The sequence below is a fragment of the Onychostruthus taczanowskii genome, unplaced genomic scaffold (assembly GCF_017590055.1).
Source record: "Onychostruthus taczanowskii isolate IOZ18803 unplaced genomic scaffold, ASM1759005v1 scaffold53, whole genome shotgun sequence".
Classification (NCBI taxonomy): Eukaryota; Metazoa; Chordata; class Aves; order Passeriformes; family Passeridae; genus Onychostruthus; species Onychostruthus taczanowskii.
The window spans coordinates 1,689,266-1,708,863 of record NW_024502902.1 but is presented as its reverse complement, the minus strand read 5'-3'; the positions used below and the strand labels follow the sequence as shown (position 1 = coordinate 1,708,863).

At 49.1% G+C, this 19,598-nt stretch overlaps 1 protein-coding gene across 3 annotated transcripts; it reads left to right on the top strand.

Annotated features, from left to right (window-relative positions):
• The first annotated feature begins 718 nt into the window (after positions 1 to 718).
• Positions 719 to 19,249, top strand: L3MBTL2 (L3MBTL histone methyl-lysine binding protein 2). 3 transcript variants are annotated; one of them, XM_041416929.1, is made up of 17 exons: positions 719 to 1,044; positions 2,463 to 2,730; positions 2,946 to 3,079; positions 3,787 to 3,901; positions 4,856 to 4,935; positions 6,234 to 6,351; positions 6,681 to 6,815; positions 7,490 to 7,578; positions 9,169 to 9,400; positions 10,119 to 10,198; positions 10,778 to 10,882; positions 12,665 to 12,812; positions 13,625 to 13,707; positions 15,368 to 15,602; positions 16,353 to 16,418; positions 17,334 to 17,456; positions 18,288 to 19,249. In XM_041416929.1, exons 1-17 carry the CDS (start codon positions 1,024 to 1,026, stop codon positions 18,395 to 18,397), a joined length of 2,142 nt encoding a protein of 713 aa, XP_041272863.1. In that variant the 5' UTR covers positions 719 to 1,023; the 3' UTR covers positions 18,398 to 19,249. The 3 variants fall into 3 exon arrangements, with proteins under 3 accessions (XP_041272863.1, XP_041272862.1, XP_041272864.1); XM_041416928.1 differs by having other exon boundaries at positions 3,787 to 3,910; XM_041416930.1 differs by lacking the exon at positions 16,353 to 16,418 and having other exon boundaries at positions 3,787 to 3,910.
• The last annotated feature ends 349 nt before the right edge of the window (positions 19,250 to 19,598 follow it).

Sequence of the window (19,598 nt, the reverse complement as noted above, 5' to 3'; positions counted from 1 at the left end):
CCCGACACTGATTCTCAATGTGTTTCATATGGATAGTGACACTCCTTTGTGTTTATATCAACAGGCTGTAGCCTCATGTTAGAGCCCTTGGATTGTCTGGAAGAGCAATCCATGTGTAAGGTGAGCCTTTGGAATGAACCTTTTTCATGCTGCTTTACTCCCACCTGCAGCTAAGACTGTACAGGTGCTTCACACATTATTTGTTCAGCGCTCACTACAAAGCCCATACAGACTAGGAATGATCAGTACAGCCCTTTTTTCTTTACCTTTTTTTTTTCTTTCTCCTACAACGTCAACACAGTGACAACAAAATAAAAGGGTGGAAAATAGAACTGCGTCCAGGGGCTTACTTTTACATAAGCTTCTTGGCAGGCTGATAGAGCTGGGGTTGCCCAGCCTGGAGAAGAGAAGGCTCTAGAGAGACCTCACTGCAGCCTTCCAGTACCTGGAGGGGGATTGTAAAAAGGAGGAAGATGGACTTTTCATGTGAGCAGGCAGTGACAGAACAAGGGGTAGTGGTTTTAGACTGAAGGAGGGCAGATTGAGGTCAGACACAGGAAGAAATTCTTTACTGTGAGGGTGGCGAGGCACTGGCACAGGCCGCCCAGAGAAACTGTGGATGTCCCATCCCAGGAGTGTTCAAGGCCAGGCTGGACTGGGCTCTGGGCAACCTGTTTTAGTGAAAAACGACCCTGTCCTCCGCAGGGGGTTCGAAATGGATGATCTTTAGGGTGCCATCCAATCCAAGCCGTTCTAGGACCGAGCGGGCTAATCCCAAACCAGAAGCAGAAACGGAGCCGGAGACACGGCAGCGGGGCCCGGCCTGTTCCTGGGCGGGACCGCCGCGAGGCGCCATTGCTGCGGGCAAAGAACTACAGCTCCCGTCGTGCCCCGCGGGCAGAGCCGCGGGAACAAACTCCCCGCTGATTTGCTGTGCTTTCCGCTGCTCTCGCCAATCAGACGCACAGCTCGCGGGGGACGCTCTCCACGCGCGTGAGGCGGGCTGGCGGCGTCCCGGCAGCGATGGAGCGGGAGCGGGCGGAGGTGAGCGGGACGGGACGGGACGGGAGAGGACGGGAGAGGAGAGCCTCCGGGGCCCGGGCTGCGGGCGGCGGTGGGGCCGTCTGATCCCGGCGGGATGGGCCTCTGCGTCCCCCTCAGCTTCCCGAGGAGGCTCCGGGTGATGCTGCCCCTGCTTGGCAGCCCTGGGGACTTGTATGGTGTCCGTAAGTTTCACTCACCTGTTGTGGAAGAGTAGCGATGCAATGGTGCTCGCGTCCTCCGAGCTGGTGTAAAATGCACCCACACAGCGACTAGAAGGCGATGCAAATCGTTCTTTTTTAGAAGAGTTCAGGCCTTTCAGACGTCAGGAATGCTGTCTGAGGGCCTGGATCCTCAGGAGAGCAACTCTCTGTTCAGGGAGTAACCTGGGAACCTTGGGTCTGTTTTGTGTGAGAGCCGGGGAGGATGCGGGGAGACAGCAGTGAGTGAGGTCTGGTCTTCCTGTGCACGTGTCTGTAATGATAGCTAGGAGCCAGGGATCAGAGGGAATTTAGCACTGGAAGGTGGTGGGCTTGCTGCTGATCTTCTGTTGGTGCCCACTTGGAGGAACAATGGTATCCTCCAGCCTCATGTAGCTGTTTGAATCTGCCTTTCTGTTCCATCACTTCCCGTGCTGAAGCTGAGTTCTTGCTGCTCCTTCATGAGTTGCTAACATATTTTCCCTGCTTCTTTTATGCTTATTTGGAGCCTGGCTCAAGATTCTTCTAGTCTGAGACACACTGTTTTTTCTGTGCTCTTTCTTCAGTCTCTGCCTTGCAGCTCTCCTGCTGTAACAGCAAGTACAAAGAGCCAGTGAAGATGTTTAGCTGTGGAGGCGTCTGGGTTTAGGCAAAAACCTATAGCAGACGTTCTGCCATCCTGCTGGTGTAGTTTCTGAACCGAGGTCAGCTGTGGACTGTGCAGTTTCCAGAGGACATGAGCTGTCTCCGGGACTGAGTTGGCCCTGCTAATTTCTGGGCTGTGCTGGTCCTGTGAGCTGTGGTGGCAGGAACGTGCAGGCTGTGCTCCCTTCTGGAAGTCTGTGCTGGCTTTGCTGTGACGGTGTCTGCGCTGCTGTGCTGTGGAACTGTGTTGGGAGGAACACTGCCTGGATGGACACAGTCTCAGCTGTCCTCCATCAGCAAGGCAGTGCTTTGCCCTGTATTTTTCGAAGTTCCTCAAGCTGTTTTCTATCTAGCAACAGCCCTGTGGCACTTTCCTCTTGGGAAACGGAATGCAGCATGTGGAATACCAGTAAAGGGTACCTGTCTGGGGGAAGGCATTCAGAGTCCTGCCTTTGGGGTTTTATGTGGACTCCTTGCCCACCCTGAGGCCACTCCTTCCCCCAGCAGCAAAGGCAGGTTTATTGTGCCAGTGGGGTGCAAAATGTCTGTTTTAAAGCAAACTAGCTCTTTTTCTAGCTGGTGTCTGCCTTCTGCCACAAAACTTCATCTTTGGAGCGGGTGGAGGAGGAAGGTGATGACGATGAGGAGGATGATGAACTGGACATCTTTGGGGGTTACGACAGCCTCACGTGCTACAACAGCAGCATGGGCAGTGACAGCAGCTCCTGCCTGGAGGAATCCAGCGATGATGAGGTGGCAGAGCGGGAAGCTGGAGAGCTCCCGACCTCTCTGATGCACCAGCCATCCACAGGCCGGCTCACAGAGGACAGTGGCTCCGAGCCAGGTACTGCCTGTGCTGCCTGAAATGTTCAGGGGCAGTGAAGGGTGTGTGGCTGCACCTTGGGGATGCTTTGGGAGCAGCTTTGGATTCACACTGCTTTTTCTGGGCTGTGTGGGGGATCTGCTCTGTATAATGACGGTTAGCTGGTCTCAGCTCTGTCAATTCTGCAGTGAATTGACTCTGCTAAATCCTCACGTTTTTGGCCTTCCTTCTCGCAGCTGTGTGCGAAATGTGTGGGATTGTGGGCACCAGGGAGGCTTTCTTCTCCAAGACCAAACGTTTCTGCAGTGTCTCCTGCTCCAGAAGCTACTCCTCAAATTCCAAAAAGGCCAGCATCCTGGCCAGACTGCAGGTGCGTTAAAACCTTTCCAGCTGGCTCTCAGGCTCCATCGTGCTCGCAGGCTCTTGTCATGCTGGGGGACTTCAACCACCCCTGTACCTGCAAAAAGTAGCATGGCAAGCTGTAGGTAAACCAGGAGACTCCTGGAATGCATGGGGGATAATTTCTTAAGCCAGGGAATAGACAGCTGTAGCAGAGGGAACACAACAGGAGATTTGATGGTCACCAAGGCAAGTGAACTAATTGGGGATGTCAAGACTGGAGGCAGCGGCTCCAGTTGCAGTGGTCATGCATTGGTGGAATTTGCAGTCTTGAGGAATACAGATGAGCTAAGGAGTAAAGTCATGCTCCTGAACTTTAGGAAGGTAGACTTCCAGCTCTTCAGGAAGAGTCTATAATTCTGTGAGATTTCCTGGGGATGGAGCAGGATGTACCTGTATGTAGGTGGTTGCTCTCTAATTAAATATTAGACTGACATTCCCAGTGGCTTGTTCTTCCTTCCTGAAGTCCCCAGAGAAGGCATGACAGCTTAAAGGTGGTGCTCCCTAACAGCTGAGAAAGGACACACTGGTATTTTGCCTGCTGTTTCGTGTTCCTGTGAGCGTTAATAAATACTGTAGTAGCCTGAAAATTGTCCCAGGGAAGAGATGAATACCGACTTGCAGCGGGTGGCTTAGTCTCCTGTGTCATTAATGTTTCTAATGTTCCTTCTTTTGTAGGGGAAACCACCAACAAAGAAAGCTAAAGTTCTGCACAAGGCATCCTGGTCAGCCAAGATCGGGGCCTTCCTCCATTCACAGGGCACGGGACAGCTGGCAGATGGGACACTGACAGGTCAGGATGGTGAGTGTAGGTGAGGTGTGAGGAGGTGCAGCTGCTGGAGTCACAGAAATGGGGACACCTTGAGGGCTGTAAGCTCGGCAGTCCTCCTCCTCCTCTCTGGTACACTGCCTTGTACCATGTGTGTGGATTGCTCTGACACAAGCTGGCAGAACACAGGGCATGTCTTATTTCCTCTTCCTGCCCATCCACTATTGTAGCCTCATCCTTACTCCTTGTATGACTTGACCTGGGGTGTAAGCTCTGTGGTTCCAGTTCCATGAGGTGCTGACTTCTGCTGGCAAAGGTGACTTGAAGGTGTCCTGCTTCCCCCAGCCGTTTGCTGCCCCGCTGCTCATGGGGAGTTATATTTGCCCCGAGTCATTCACTGATCACTCTGAGCAATAACCAGTCACTGCAGCTGAAGGAGAAGCAACTTACTGTGTTAGGGAAAAGGGGACTGCTGGGGCATGGCAGCAGCAGGGAGAGGTCCCTGAGCAGAGCTGTAGCTTGCAACCAGGAGTGACTGTGGGATTGATCTCTCAAATTAGTATCTCTGATGTTCCCGGCACCCTCTGGGAAAGCAAGTGCTCCTGATATGACCCTGTTGTTGCTGAGAGGCAAAATGTGAAGTGGTTTAACCCTGAAAGAATGCACTCTCCCTGGAATGCTTTAGCCCTGGGCTGGACTTGACCCCTGTTATTGCTCTTTCTTTCTTTCTTTTTATTGCTCCCCCACAAGCAAGTGACAGAAAATATTGGTTAATAATATATTTTGCCTCTTGTGGGGGTTAGTGACCATGCACTCACATAGGGTCTAGTTTCCCACCAGAGAAGATGCAGTGCAATGCATAATCCCTGTGTGTTGTATCCTAGTGCCTGGAGGCTGCAGGCTGTAGTCCAGAGGTAACTGATTTCTGTGCCTGTTCTGCGATCTCATCTGATTTTCTGCTCTCACGTCTGCTTGCAGCACTCGTCCTGGGCTTTGACTGGGGAAAGTACCTGCAGGAGCACGGCTACAAGGCAGCTCCTGTCAGTTGCTTCAAACACGTGAGTTCTACTTTGCTGTGCATGGCAGGGCACACAGGGCATGTCATGTGCATGGGCCCCCCTGTGCTCCTCTGGCAGGTGGTGAGCAGGGCCCCAGTGGGGGTTATTGAGACCAGGTGATGCAAGGAAAGAAGTTGGGTTTTCTGGCAGCTGAGAATGGGAGTCTCACAAAGGGTCCAGGAGTTTTGGGGGAAGGAAGCAGATGGGGATTTTGTAGAAACACTGCTGCTAGTGATGCCTGTGATTTTTAACTTTTTATGTTTTTCATATATTTGTAGTTTTGTAGATTGTTAAAGCATGGCTGTAGCTTCTAGTATTTTTCCTGGTTTTCTTCCTTACGTGTAGGAACAATAAGCTAACCATATAAACACATTCAGTCTTATTCCAAGAATAGAACCAACTACAAGGACATTCTGTCTTCCAACCAGAATCTGAATGAGACTTAACAAAAGTGGGGCAAACAAAACCTCTGGACTGCTTCCAGTGGGTCAGAACCCCAGAAATTATTACCTAACCAGCTAACATTTTAACTGGACAGTATATGATAAGTATATTAATTGACTAATCTTATAAAAATTGAAGAATTACTATACCAAATGTGTTTTTTGCCATATTGTGTACCTGAAAGTTTTCAAGTAAAGATTTGCTTTTATATTGACTCTAACATTGCTGGGAAGATCTAGTCTATTTTCCAGGCATCATTAGTGATGGCTTAGTGCTGACTGGGAACAGAATTCGTTCTGACTGGGGATGACAGTGGGAAGCTAATTTTGCAGTTTGTATGGCTGAATACAGCCCAGGGTGATGTGCAGAGAGGAATTCAATTTATGTGAGCCTGGCAGTAGCTGCACCTCCAACATGTCCAATTTTTATAAAACTTGTTATATTCCTTTTGAGTTGTGGTCTGATAATACTGACAACATTTCCTTTTTCTTGAGGATAGGTCAGGCAGACAGGTATCCTCATTGTTAGGTACCTCATTGTTAGGTATCTTTATGCCATAGAGGAATGGCAGCAGCTACTTTGGAATAATAGGACATCTGGCAGTGAAACAGTTAAGTATTGCTATATGGTATTCTGCCTTTTGGGATCCTCAGTGAACATCACAGTGAGATGTTTGGGACAGTTCAACTGTATTTCAAGATGTTGGCAATTCTAGGAGGGGTAAGGCATGCAAGCCTGCATCTAAGGTGAAAGTGTAGCTGCCTAAGACATGTCTCTGAAAGCTAGAAGGGCCTAAACCCTGCTCTGATTTCCATATCCCTCTCCCTGCCTCAATGGCTGCCTCAATCTTTCAGGTGCCACTCTTCGATCAGTGGGATGATGTGGTGAAAGGTATGAAAGTGGAAGTGCTGAACAGTGATGCTGTGCTCCCCAGTCGTGTGTACTGGATTGCATCTGTCATCCAGATTGTAGGTAAGTCTCCTCAGTAATCTTTGATAGCTGGGCACAGCTAAGCTCTTAGGGAAGCTTTAGAGAGTTGAGGGTAGCTGGTCAAGCAAAACAGCAGCCCTTTGGAGCTCTTCAACTGCTGAGAGATTTTGGAGCAGGAAATACGATGGTGCAGGAGTGAGAGGAAACCAGCATGTGGTCCCTCTTCTGGTTGCTGGTCAATTTGAAGGAATAGTTGCTGGAGAAGCTCCTGTAACCTATGCAGGGTGCTGAAGGCCATGCTGTGGGTACTAAGCCTGTGGTGCCAAATTCTTGGCCTCTAATGCCTTTGTTTGTCTGCTCTGTCCTGGCAGGATACAGGGCCCTTCTGCGATATGAGGGCTTTGAGAATGATGCTAGCCATGACTTCTGGTGCAATTTGGGCACAGTGGATATTCACCCCATTGGCTGGTGTGCCATCAACAGCAAAATCCTGGTACCACCACAAAGTGAGTGTGGGGCAAGAGGGGTCAGCATATACCTGGGCACGGAGAAGCTTTGGTTTATGCCTAGCACAGAGGGACAGGTGTTCCTACTGCATGTAGACCACAGCTCAATTTGTGCTTTGAGTTACAAGCAGCAGTTTGAGTTTGGGAAGCTGGAGACTGTTTGGATTGCTCCCTCTGCATCTCCATATTATTGACCTGGGGATGCTGCATGCAGAGCTGACATCAGACCTGTGGGGGCTAATGCAGGTGGCTTTTCCTCCTTCTAATCCACATGGTAGCTGGACTTGAACTTGGGGGGAACCTTTTGGTCCTATATTCTGGGCATCATCTCTGTTAAGTGCAGTGACTCCAGTCCCTGCACAGCTAGCAGTTCAGAGAGGAATGCCAATTTAGTGGAATTCTGGCAAGCTGAGATTTGCTTGGAATGGCTTCTGTGTTTTGCTGTATTACCCCTTCCTCATCTAGGTCAGTGGAGTTGAGTGTCTGCTTGGCCCAGTTCATTCTGTAATGGTGATCCCTTCAGCCAGATGTGGGGGCAAGCTGGCAAAACAGAGTACAGAATATGAGTGTGAAGAAGGACTTTTAGTGCTAATGGGCTGTCAGAGAGAGATGAAAGGTGTGGTGCTGTAATTATTTTGGTCATAAAGATGAACATTTTCCCTGCTCATATGCAGCTATCCATGCCAAGTACACTGACTGGAGAAGTTACCTCATGAAAAAACTGGTGGGAGCTAGGACCATCCCAGTGGATTTCCACATAAAGGTAACCATGGGAGGCTGTCATTTTGCATGGGGGAAATGAAGCTGAAGTCAAGACATTCTCAGCATGTCTCTTCTGGTTCTGATCTGTGCAACTTTTGTGTGCCTTGAAACCTGGGCAGGGCAGGGGCAGTGAGTGCTTCCACCTGCTCCTAAGATACCTGTCATGATGCTGTGGGTAATGGATGGCACAGCCTCCATGCTCTCAGCACAACAGTTTCTGCTTTGGGTCATAGGCAGGCTTTAAGAGATGTTGTCACATGGTCTGCTGGGAAATACTGGGGATGAGGTTTGGCATTTTGCTGAAAGAAGAGGCCGGTGCAGTTCCAACCTGGCCTTTCCCTGCCCTGTTTCAGTGTCAGGGAATAGCTCTGAGAGTCAAAAAACTTTCCCTTCAGTGTTGGTAGAAAAGCAGCCTGCAGGGAGTGAGAAGGGCACAGGCTTCCTTTAAGTGCCATGGCCTTGGCATCTCTATAGCTCTCATGATTGTTTTTGTGTAGCCTGCACTGAAATAAGACCTTGTTGGAGGGAAGGGGGTTTCCTGTGGCTAGGAGCTTTGGAAATGGCAGATAAGGAAGACAGTCACAGAGGCAGCAGGTAGGAAGGCAGGTGATAGGTTTTTTTTGGTGTGCAAGGTAAGTGGTGACACTGAGCTAGAGATCTGGGTGTAGTTAGTGCTTCCCATGTTACTTCTCAGAAAGTGAAGAGGGTGTTTGTAACTGCTTGTTCCTGGGCCCCAGCTTGTAGCTGAAAGGGAAGTGGTGGAGGGAAACAGACATTGTTTTTGTCTTTCTCCCTTAGCATCTCCACTCCCACCTAATAAACAGCAAGTGTAAGGGGAAGACCTTACCTTAAAAGTTTTCTGGATTCAGGTGTAGTCTGGTTTGGGTATCTATTTTGTGTTTCCTAGTTGCTGCATGGCATCTTGGGATCACAGTTCCAAAATGTCAGGGGTTCTATAAACACCATTGGACATTTGTGGATGAGTAGGACAAGGCTGCATGAGCAAACTGAAGGTCTCAAAAAAAGTCAGAAAGCAACCAGTGACTCCACTGTTCCTTTGGGTCAGTCTGCAGAGCAACTGGCTTTGGATGTGGAGTTGGGAGATAGATCATCATGTAGTTCAACCTCTGATCAGAATAAAAAGGTGAAAAAAAGAACCTGACCTCTTTTGAAGTCAGCTGAAAATCCTGTTGCACTTTGGGAAGCTACACCTCTAACTAATTGCAGCCTCAAAACCCTTGTGATCTCTTTCATGACTGATAAAAGCACACACAGTTCCTTGCTCAGTTCCTTGTGAACAGAACTTCTCCCTGGGAGCATTCACACAAGGTGGTTGCTGGGTGTTGCTGCTGGGCTGGAGCGGGGCAGCTCTCATGAGGCCACATGACAAAAGGGAGACCCAGGGTGTGTGTGCCCAACCACACTGTCATGTCTGGGGCTGGAGCTACCTGTGCCCCCAAAGAACCCACTCCTGTGCATCCCTTCCTAGTCAGCTTTGGGCAGTGCCAGGGTGCATGTCTTGGGGAAGGCTGTTCTCTGAAGTGTTTGGAGAGCTCTGGTTGATCTCACCTCCTCTGCTGGTTGTTGCCAGATGGCAGAGAGCATGAAGTACCCGTTCCGGCAGGGCATGCGGGTCGAGGTGGTGGATAAGAACCATGTGTCCCAGACACGGATGGCAGTGGTGGACACAGTGATTGGGGGCAGACTGAGACTCCTCTATGAGGACGGTGACAGTGATGATGACTTCTGGTGCCACATGTGGAGTCCCCTCATCCATCCTGTGGGCTGGTCACGGAGAGTCGGCCATGACATAAAAAAGACAGGTAAGGATCAGCCATCAACCACTGCAGCCATCTTCTGATTTGCTGGGAGCTGCCTGCACTCTGCTGTTGCCACCAGTCTTGACATGCTGGGAGTGAGGCAGTTGCCTCAAGACCTAAGAGGTGAAGTCTGCTGAGTTTTGTGTCTGCTGGTTTTTTTATCTGGATAGATAAAAGCCCTGTAATCACAGGTCACAACGGGGGACTGTAGGGTTTCTCACCTGAAGCAGGCAGTCTGTCCCCTTAGTGTGAGAATGCAGAGTTTGCAACATGACAGATGTTTGTAGTCTTTTTTGAGGAAATTCATGCTGACTTCTGTAACACTGGATGCCATCAGGTTGTGTGTTTTTGGACTTTACCAAGCGGCTTACTCTGGCAAAGTAAAAGACAAAGAAAAAAGACAAAGAAAAAAGCAAGACTTGAGCTCTGCTGATCCTTTTGCTTGTGTCTCTATTCCTTGCTGCCTCTTCCTGGTGATTATAGCTGCATGTGTTATCAGTAGTTCTCAGGAAGCTGAGCCATCTGCTTTTGAGCAAGTCCTTCATCACAGCCCATTTTATAAGAAGTGTAGAGGGACTGACCTGTTCTTTTTAATAAATGGTCTCATATTGAGGGGGTTTATAATAGCTAAGCTCTCACAGGAAAATTAATAACCAGTCTGTTTTCTTACTGCAGTTGCTGCAGGTTTTTTACCTCTCTGTGTTTCTTCCATTCCTCACAGAAGAAAAACGTAATGACATGGCAAACCATCCTACCTTCAGGAAGATTTACTGTGATGCTGTGCCCTATCTGTTTAAGAAGGTAGGACAAGTCTGTCTTTCTGTGGGGGTCACAAAGAAGGAAGCAGTGATAGCACTTCCTTGCCTGGGCACACATGCTGCTGTGTGGGTTGTTGAGGGTGGTCTTTCTTATACCTAAGGGCACTAAGGTCTTTGGGGTGTCAAGGCTGTTGTAAAGAAGGAGCAGGTCAGACTAGAAAGCTGAAAGAATCAAAGGACAGTGACAGATTGAGGCATTCAATCAAAGGGCAAGCAAGGAAGCTTTGAGTTGGAGAGGGAAGAGGATTGCATCGAAGAGGCCAGTTCCAACAAGGAGCTGTGTCATGCTGGTAAGGACTGAGATGAGAAGGAAGCTTGCTTTGTTGTGGAGCAGCAGTTGGACTTGGCTCTCTGACTGACCAGAGCCATGGCAAGAGGTTGCTGACACAAACATAGTGTTGGTTTGGCTGCCTCTTTGTATTTCCTGTAATATTTTTGCTTTCCCCTCCCAAGCTGAGCCAAGTGAAGAAGTTCTAATCCTATGTGCACTTGCTGTGCTTGGTGTCAGGATGGGACTGTCCCATAGCCCTGGCAGCACATGGTATACCAGAGTCTCCCTTAGGTACGAGCTGTCTATTCTGAAGGTGGATGGTTTGAGCGAGGCATGAAACTGGAAGCCATTGACCCCCTGAATCTGGGCAACATCTGCGTGGCCACTGTTTGCAAGGTAAGTTCAGTGAGCCTAAGGAGTCTGCTATGTTTGCTTGGGATAATGCAGCTTCTCCTCAGGTCTTTTCAAATTAATAAGACCAGGTAGGACTTTGCATGGGAGAGCAGAGAGGGCTGTCAGGAGAGGCGGGCAGGTGATGTGTGGAGGGAACTGGGGGGTTATCTCAGAGGTCTGACAAGCTGTTATCCATGTGTACTTAAACAGACAGCATGAAGATCAGCATGTTTGGTCTGCAAGCTAGTGCCCAGTGTGTGTGACTGGCAACCACACTTTCTACTCTTGGGCATTCAGTAGGGAAGATTTGTTCTCCAGTTCTGAGAGTGCATAGAGAGGCCCCTGTGGAAAGAAGGGAAGAGTGGTGAGGGTGACTTCATGTTGGGAATGGCATGAGGATGGACATCTCTCTTGATGAGGTGGTAGTAAGCTCTACTCTTGTGCTAGTGTTGAGAAGTAAATTCCTTGCCCCAGTTTCCTCAGCAAAGGTTTGAATGTTGAAAGTATAACATTCATCTGGGCTTTTCCTGCTTCCTTAAGAAGCTCTTTGCCCTCACAGAACCCAAGCTGAGGACTTTGACACCTGGAGTTTGGCGGTGGCATGCTACGAGAGCAGTTTGTGTCTGTAAAATGTCCCCTTCAGCCACAATTTGGAAATGGAAGAGTTTGGGACAGGCATGCCTTTCACCTTTGGTAGGCACTAATTACCAGTGAGTGACAGAATGGGACAAGTCTTGTTGCTGTATGAAGTAGCAAATCCAAGGATGGTGCTCCTTCCCTTCTACCCAGTAACAAATTCATGATCTGGCTGCTGGGGAGGGCTTTTGGGCTGCTAATGAAGTGTTTCTGGGGGAGAACAGAGCTCCTGAGTGCCATATTACTGGAGCCCAGGCTAGCTCTTAGAACTCCAGCACCATGCCAGCAGTGGGGAACTGCCCTGGTATGGGGATTTACCAGGGGCAGAACCTAAAGGCCACTTGCACTACAGTGCCAGACACAAGCCACGACAGGGACCAGGCTGACGAGAAAGGAGGTGGCTCTCTGTCTTGAGGCTCCACAAGGAAGGGTTTATTGCAAGAAGAGGGATCAGAAACAAAGAGCCCTGCGCACTCCTGCACAAGGGATTTTGTACAGATAGAAATCAGGGGATGGATACAAACATCTAATCAATAGAGAATCCTCAGGGGAGGAGTAAAGGGTTTACATCAAGTGTCTGGGGCCAATTGGGGTAGGAGGTTGGAGAGGGTGGGTCACATGGGCCAATGGGGCTTCGAGGAGGAGGGGAATTCCAAAAGGAAGTTGCAGTCAGGGATTGGCCTGAGATTAAAGTGACAGAGAAGGTTCAGGAGCAAAAGGGGCTGGGTTGCCTTGACAGGCAGGGAAAGAGTTGGAATAAGGGGCAGGGAATGGCATGAGGGACAGCTTTGAGGGAGGGTAAAACCCAGGGGTAGACTAACTCGGGGGGAACATGGGGGTACAACAGAATGAACCACTTAACAAGGAATCAATAAAATAAATTTGAACTGGAACACCTGATCATTTAAGGCTTTTCACATAGTCCTTTCAAAGGCTCTTGGTGTTGGTCCCAGTCCTGCAGAACTTGCTGCTTTGGGGATTAGTTTGTGTTGACTAACATTAGGAGAAGCTTGGGACATATAACATTGGATTTTACTATCTAGTGGCAATTGTGATTGATATGTGGGGACTGTTGAGAGAATCTTTTGTGAGGAGGAGGGGTTTTAGAGCAAGTAGAGCTCTACACTTATGCCTTTACTCCCATCTTAGGTTCTCTTGGATGGGTATCTCATGATCAGCATTGATGGAGCAACGTCTGATGATGGCTCTGACTGGTTCTGCTATCACGCCTCCTCACATGCCATCTTCCCTGCCAACTTCTGTAAGAGGAACAACATTGAACTGACCCCTCCAAAAGGTGAGATTTGGACTCCGCCCTGTGGTACAAACCTGCATGCAGAATTTGATGGGGGGTGTGTTTCTGAGAGGGGTCAGGTTCAGATAAATCAAAACAAGGTCCCAATCCGTTTGTTTTTCATGGAGATGGCTAGTTCAGAGAGCCAGGCTATTTAAACTTTGCCCGTATACCAAGTCTTGGTTAGCTCCTGGCAGATCAGTGGCAAAGGTGTATGATCCCCAAACTGAACAGAATAAAAGCTCTTAAAGGAGAAGGAGGGTGGGAAGGGATAAGTAGAACCATTGCTGCAGGAATCAGTACTTAAGTGTCCACAGTCATCTCTATTCTTTTCTCTATGAATAGATCTGACAGGAGTATTTCTTCAAATTCCTAAGAGACAATCGCCCTAGGAGTGTTTTTGCTGCCTCATCTAGCCATACCCAAAAAGGCCTGCTCTGAATTTCTGTGCAGTGCTGTTCCATCTTTATTTGATGTTCCTGCTGCTGGGAGAAAGAAAGATTGGTCTAAGTGGTGTGTTTTGAACATACTACTTCCTACTTGCTGCTGGTCCTCCTCTTTCTCTGTGGTCTGGGTCTATGGCTGACACAGATGTTCAGAGATACAACTTGCTTTTTTCTGTATTTGCCTGCAGAGAGGGGTGCTGGGCTCCCATGGAATCCATGCACTAGGTTCATGTCCAAGATCAGTCTGTACATGCAGGTTCATTGACCTGCTCTGCAACCAGTTGCTATGCCTCCTTCCTGCCTACTCTGCATTTTGTCCCAGCTGGTCTACCCAGTGACTGCCTTTTTACCTCTTACTTTGTTCTGCAGGGCATGAAGCAAAGACATTCAGCTGGGAACGTTACCTGGAGGAGACCAAATCAAGACCTGCTCCATCACGACTCTTCAACACAGTGAGTGCTGCCAGGAAGAAACGATGTGTAGGAATGCTTGGAGTAAGCAAGGAGGAGTGCAATAGCTCTGGCTGTCACAAGATCACAGAGATGGAAGTGACTTCTTGTCCAGCACCCCTGCTACAGCAGGGTCACCTGTAGCCCATTGCTCGGGACCATGTCCAGATGGATGGAGACTCAGCAGCCATGTAGGCACCTGTGGTGCCCGTTGGCTCTCATGGGAGAGCTTGTATCCTGATGTTCACAGGGAAACTCCTGTGTTTCAGTTGGTGCCTGTTCACTCTGATCCAGGCACTGGGAGCCACTGAGAGGAATCTGGCTCCATCTTTGCACCCTTGTTTTAGGCATTTATAGACAAAAATAAGATACCCCTGAGCCTTTTCTCCTCCAGGATGAACAGTCCTAACTCCATCAGCCCTTCCTCATACAAAAGATGCTCCAGTTCCCTCATCATTTTCCTCGCCCTTTGCTGCATTCTCTCCACTGTCTCCCTTTTACCAGGGAACAATTCAATTGTGGCCTTGTCAGTGCCAAGCAGAGGGGAAGGATCGTTTCCACTGATCTGCTGAGAACAGCTTACCATTAGCCTTCTTTATCCCAAGGGCACATCCTTGGCCCATGTTCAGCTTCATGTCCACTGGGATTTCCAGTCCCTTTTCTGCCACACTGCTTTCCAGTTACTCTGCCCCTAGCTTGTGCCTGGGGTTCTTCCTTCGCAGATACGGGATTCCAGCTTGTCAAGGTGCCTCTGGAGGGCAGCACAACCATCTTGTATATTGTCTCTCCTCCTAGTTTTCTACTACAGGCAAGCTTGCTTGGTTTGACATGATACTCTGACATGTCATCTGGATAATTAATAAAGATGTTCAAAAGGAATGGATCCAGTATTGAGCCCTGGGGTACATTGCTATTTACTAGCCTCCAACTAGACTTCATGCCACTAATAACCATCCTCTTGGCCCAATCACTCAGCCAGTTTTCAGTCTAGCTTGCTGCATCTGCACCCAGCCTGTATAGTTCAGTCATCTTCTCTATGAGGTTCTTATGGCAGACAGTGTCAAAAGTCTTCCTGAAGTCAGGACAGACAATACGCAGTACACGCAATATATGCAGTGTCTAGCGGGCTGCAGTTTGCTGGCAGCACTTTAAGTAGAGCTCAGAGGCCCAGGAGTATGTACTCTCCTAGTTGGGACATCAGTGTCCTGCCTTTTGTGGGTCCCTGTGAGTGTCACCTGTGATTCTCTAGTGTTTCTGTGAGCTGCAGGCTCCTGGTGGGCTCTGCATTGCTCATTGTCTGTGGATGTGTGGCTGGCATGTTGGGTGGAGGGTGAGAGCTGCTTTACATCAACAAAACTGCAGCACCTGGGCCTATGTTGGTCTTTCTGATTTCCCGGGGTATGTCAGGTGATTGTTTGATTGTGTTGCTGAACTGCTGCTCCCCCCACATCAGGATCTTGCTTCTAAAGGCTGGGCTGAAATTTACTGAGGACACAGCTGGCCTTAGATCTGGTTTTGGATCTACGGGCTTGTTGTCTGCTTGCTTTAGGCTAGAGGCCAGCCTGTGTGAGAGTGGTGTTGGCCAGATATGGGTTTGGGCTGAGTGCAATGGCCTTGGCTTTTCTTTTTTAATTTTTTAATTTTTTAATTTTTATGCACCCAGGACTGTCCCAACCATGGCTTCAAGGCAGGCATGAAGGTGGAGGCAGTGGACCTGATGGAACCCCGGCTCATCTGTGTGGCCACGGTGAAGCGTGTAGTCCAGCGTCTCATTAGCATCCATTTTGATGGCTGGGACAACGAGTATGACCAGTGGGTGGACTGCGAGTCTCCAGACATTTATCCTGTGGGATGGTGTGAACTGACAGGCTACCAGCTTCAACCTCCAGTGGTTCCAGGTGAGTGAAGATTTTACTGTAGTTTCTAATGTTAGAGATAAAGATTTCCTTCCTCCTGCTCTTTGAGTGGCTCCTTTGATTTTTGGGCCTTGTAGGGAGAAGCAAATGGCCTCCTTGAGTTGCACTGGCTACCATAAATCTTCCTCTGTTGCCACATTCTAGCAGCTGGCAGAGGGAGGAGCCTTGATGGGGAGAAAACAGCCTGAGTTTTGAGATTGGCTCTGTTCACCCACACCAGCAGAGAATTAATTGCTCCTGAGGAAGCTGGCTAGAGTTCCAGGTGGTCCTATCCCTGCACAGCTCCCTTTTATTAATCATAGCTATAACCTTAGCCAGATAGCAGCAGGAGCTCGCACCATGCTCCCTTTTCTCATCAACTCTTTGTCTGTAAAAGGTAAGAGTATCCTCTCAAGAGTTCGTTCCTTCCCTTGTCACAGGGAGGCCACTGCCTCGCCTTTGCAGATGTTTTCCTTCTTGTTTCAAACTACAAATCTTGTTTCTTTACTGCCCCTACCAAGTCTGTACTGGGCCTCTCTCCCCTGTGCTGCCCCAGCCTGCCGCTCTGGGCCCTCACCTGGAAGCACAGACAGCAACTGCACCAGAGCCTTGCTTTCCCCTCAGCTGGTTGTCTTGGGAAGAGGGCTTTGGCTTGGGGGGACGGGTATATCTGTTTCTCGCTTATGTCACTTCATCCCAGTTACCTACTGGTTATGGGACTTGGCTTTCGTTTCCCTCTCGTCTCCATGACAGAGCCCACAACTCCAGCGAAGGCCAAGGAGGTGCCCAAGAAGAGGAAGAAACCCTATGGAAAGAAGAGTGAGTGATGTTTGATTAGTGCCCTCCCGCTCGCTCGCAGGCTGGGCCCAGTTAGAGGAGCACATCCATGTCCCATCAGAGCAGGAGAGAGAGGCCTTGTCTTGCTGTGGGTGCCCTCAGTCAGCTGTGGGTTTACCAACACAGCTTCACCCTTCTTACCTGCCCTGTTTCCTAAAGAGCAGAGAGCTGTGTGCGGGAAGGATCTGTTTTGCAGTCTGTTTTCTGTTGGCTGAGGTATATATGGCACTTGCTTCCAGGTGTGAGGTTGTGCTGCTTTCACTGCTGTGTCCATGGTTGGAGGGAGATGTTTGCTGCAGCTGGAGGGTAGCTGGAGAGCAATCCTGCTTTGTGCTGAGGGAAAGAAAGCCTTAAGATGGCTGAAGACGCCAGTAGAAATACTTTTATTGTTTCATCTTGTTATTGTTTGTCATTGTTGCAGTAGCTGTGGCAAATAACGTAGACAGACAAGAAATTCCTTCTTGGGGGGTGGAGGGGAAAGAATGTAAATATTTTCAACCTAAATGAAAAGGTCAGCTAAAAATCAGAACATTATCGTTACAATGTCTGCACCTTGCAGCAAATATGCTCATTGCCTAGGACTAGACTCAGACAGGTAAGCAAAGCTGACTCCACACTGATTCCAAGAGGACCTGCTCCTTGGAAGTTAAACACATGCTGAAGTGCCTTGCCTTTAATGAAGGAGAAGATGAAGGAGCATATTTTGAGATGATGACTATAGAATTTTTCTCCAGTAGGCCTTTTCTGTTGCATAACCAGTTGGCAGCTAATGACCATGTAGCTTTCTGTTCAGTTGTGCTGGTCCCTGGCCTGTGGTTTCTCAGAGGAGCAGGGTTGCTGATTTTCCAGGGGAAAAGAAATACACTTTTGCTCATATTCTGTTATCTCTTTGTTAAGGAAAAAAGTTACCTGCCAAAGCCCGCAGTGTCAAGCAGACTGTCAAGAAGCCTTCTGCCACAAATTCAAAACGAGAAGCAAAAGCTGCCAGCCAGGCTTTGCCAGAGCCAGCACCTGATGAGAGTAAGGGAATTACTTATTCTACCCTGCAGCCACATCCACCTCTCCCCATACACCCTCTTGGCCAATAAGTCATGGGCGTTCCTAGGCAAGAAAAGGCAGCCACATGTGAAATGTCCTTCCGTACTCCTCCAGAGACACTCCAGAGAGTAGAAGAAAGCATTTGCTTGCTTTCCCTGGAAAGGTTTGCCTCCTGAGAAAGTTTGGTGGGACCAGTACTGCTCAAAATCTCAATGCTGCTAATGCCTGCTGAGGGCCTGGTTGTGTGAGGTCAGGGAGGAAAGATGAAGTGGATATGTCAGGGGTGGCTGACATATCCCCATATCCCCAGGGGTGGCACATCCCAATCCCCATAAGGGCTGTTGCAGCATGTGAATACAGCCTCTCATGCTGTGGTGACCAGAAGAGCACTGGGTCACCTGTCAACCCTAGTGGGTAGGGGGGAAGGAGGGTGGGTGAGGTGCCTTGTGCACATGGGGATTGGAGAGTCATGAAGGTCCCTCCTGTTCGTTTAAGATCCCCTGTGTGAACTCAGGCAGATTGAAAAGGGATGACATCAGCTTTGGATGTCATCCCTTCGGAGTTGTTCTTGGGAGCCAGCAGCTGAATGCTGCTAGGGTTTAGTCCCATCCAGATTTCTTCTGTGACTGTGGATAGATTTGCATTGACATGACAGGGCTGCCTGTGGTGAGGGTATCCTCAGGAAGTGGGCTGGCCCCAGGGCCTGGGGAATTTTGAGTACCTGCATAGACAGAGCTGGTTTGGAGGTGCTGCAGGTAATGCTAGTCAACGTGGATTGATTTTATTTACTTATTTTTCCCTCTCTCTTTCTAGTCATTGCTGTGCAGGTGAAAGAAGAAACCATTGACCCTTCAGATGCAGAATTTGGAGAGACAGAGCTTCCTGTTCCCATCAGCAGCATAAAGCAGGAGGACACAGACTGATCTGGAGCATTCCGCAGCTGCCCACAGCAGCTTCACCTTGTGGCTCTTTAGGGAAGGTCCTGGCAAAGGGAAACAGAGGACCAAAAGGGCCTTCCTTTTTTAAAGCAGACCACCCTGTGGCATTGCAACTCTGCTTTCCTGGTATGCAAGAAAATTTCCCCCAGACTTGTAATATTAAGCCCTAGGAAACAGCAGAAAGACTGCAGGTGTGCTGCGGAGCATGACCAGGGTGGCTGCTGTAGTTGTGCATGCCTGATTTTAAAGGCACCTTTTGGATCAGGAGCTTGAAATAGGGAAAGAGGCTGCCAGAGCACAAGAGGGTTCTTAGCTTTGGCTGGAAGTGACAAGCTGCTGTCCAATGTGATGAGTGCAGGACATATCAGGAAAGGAGCTGCCCCTGTAGGACTTTGGTGCTGTGCTCTCTGATCTAAGTGCTGTGAACTCCAAGAAAATCAGGATAGGAAGAGTGGAAAGAGATGAAGAAACAAAAGAGATGATGATGCCTGCTGAAGAAGTGAGATCTTTTTCCATAGAATCATAGAATGGTTTGGGTTGGAAGAGGACCTAAAGATCTCAAGATCCTCATCTAGTTTCAATACCCCTGCTATGGGCAAGGACACCTTCCACTAGACCAGGTTGCCCAGAGCCCCATCCAGCCTGGCCTTGAACCAGGGATGAAGAATCCACAACCTTCCTGGGCAACCTGTTCCAGTGCCTCACCACCCTCACAGTAAAGAATTTTTTCCTAATGCATAATCTGAAACTACTGTTACTCAGTTTGAGCCCTTTCCTCCTTGTGCTCTTACTACATGCTCTTGTAAATGGTCTTGTCTGACCTTGCCTGTATGTTCCCTTCAGGTATCAGGGGACTGCAATTAGGTTACCTTGAAGCCTTCTCTTTTCCAGAGTGAACAATCCCAATTCTATCAGCATTTCCTCATAGGAGAGGTGCTCCATCCTTTTAGTCATTTTGGTGGCCTCCTCTGGACTTGCTCCAACAGGTCTGTGTCCTTTTTTGTGCAGGACCCCAGAGCTGGATTCAGCACTGCAGGTGGGGGTCTCACTGGAGCTGAGGTGGAGAATCCCCTCCCTCACTTTGCTGGCCATGCTGCTTTTGGTGCTTTCACTCATCTCTTGATGCTTGATTGGCTTTCTGTGCTGTGAGTGCACATTGCTGGGTCATGTCCAGCCTCCATCCACC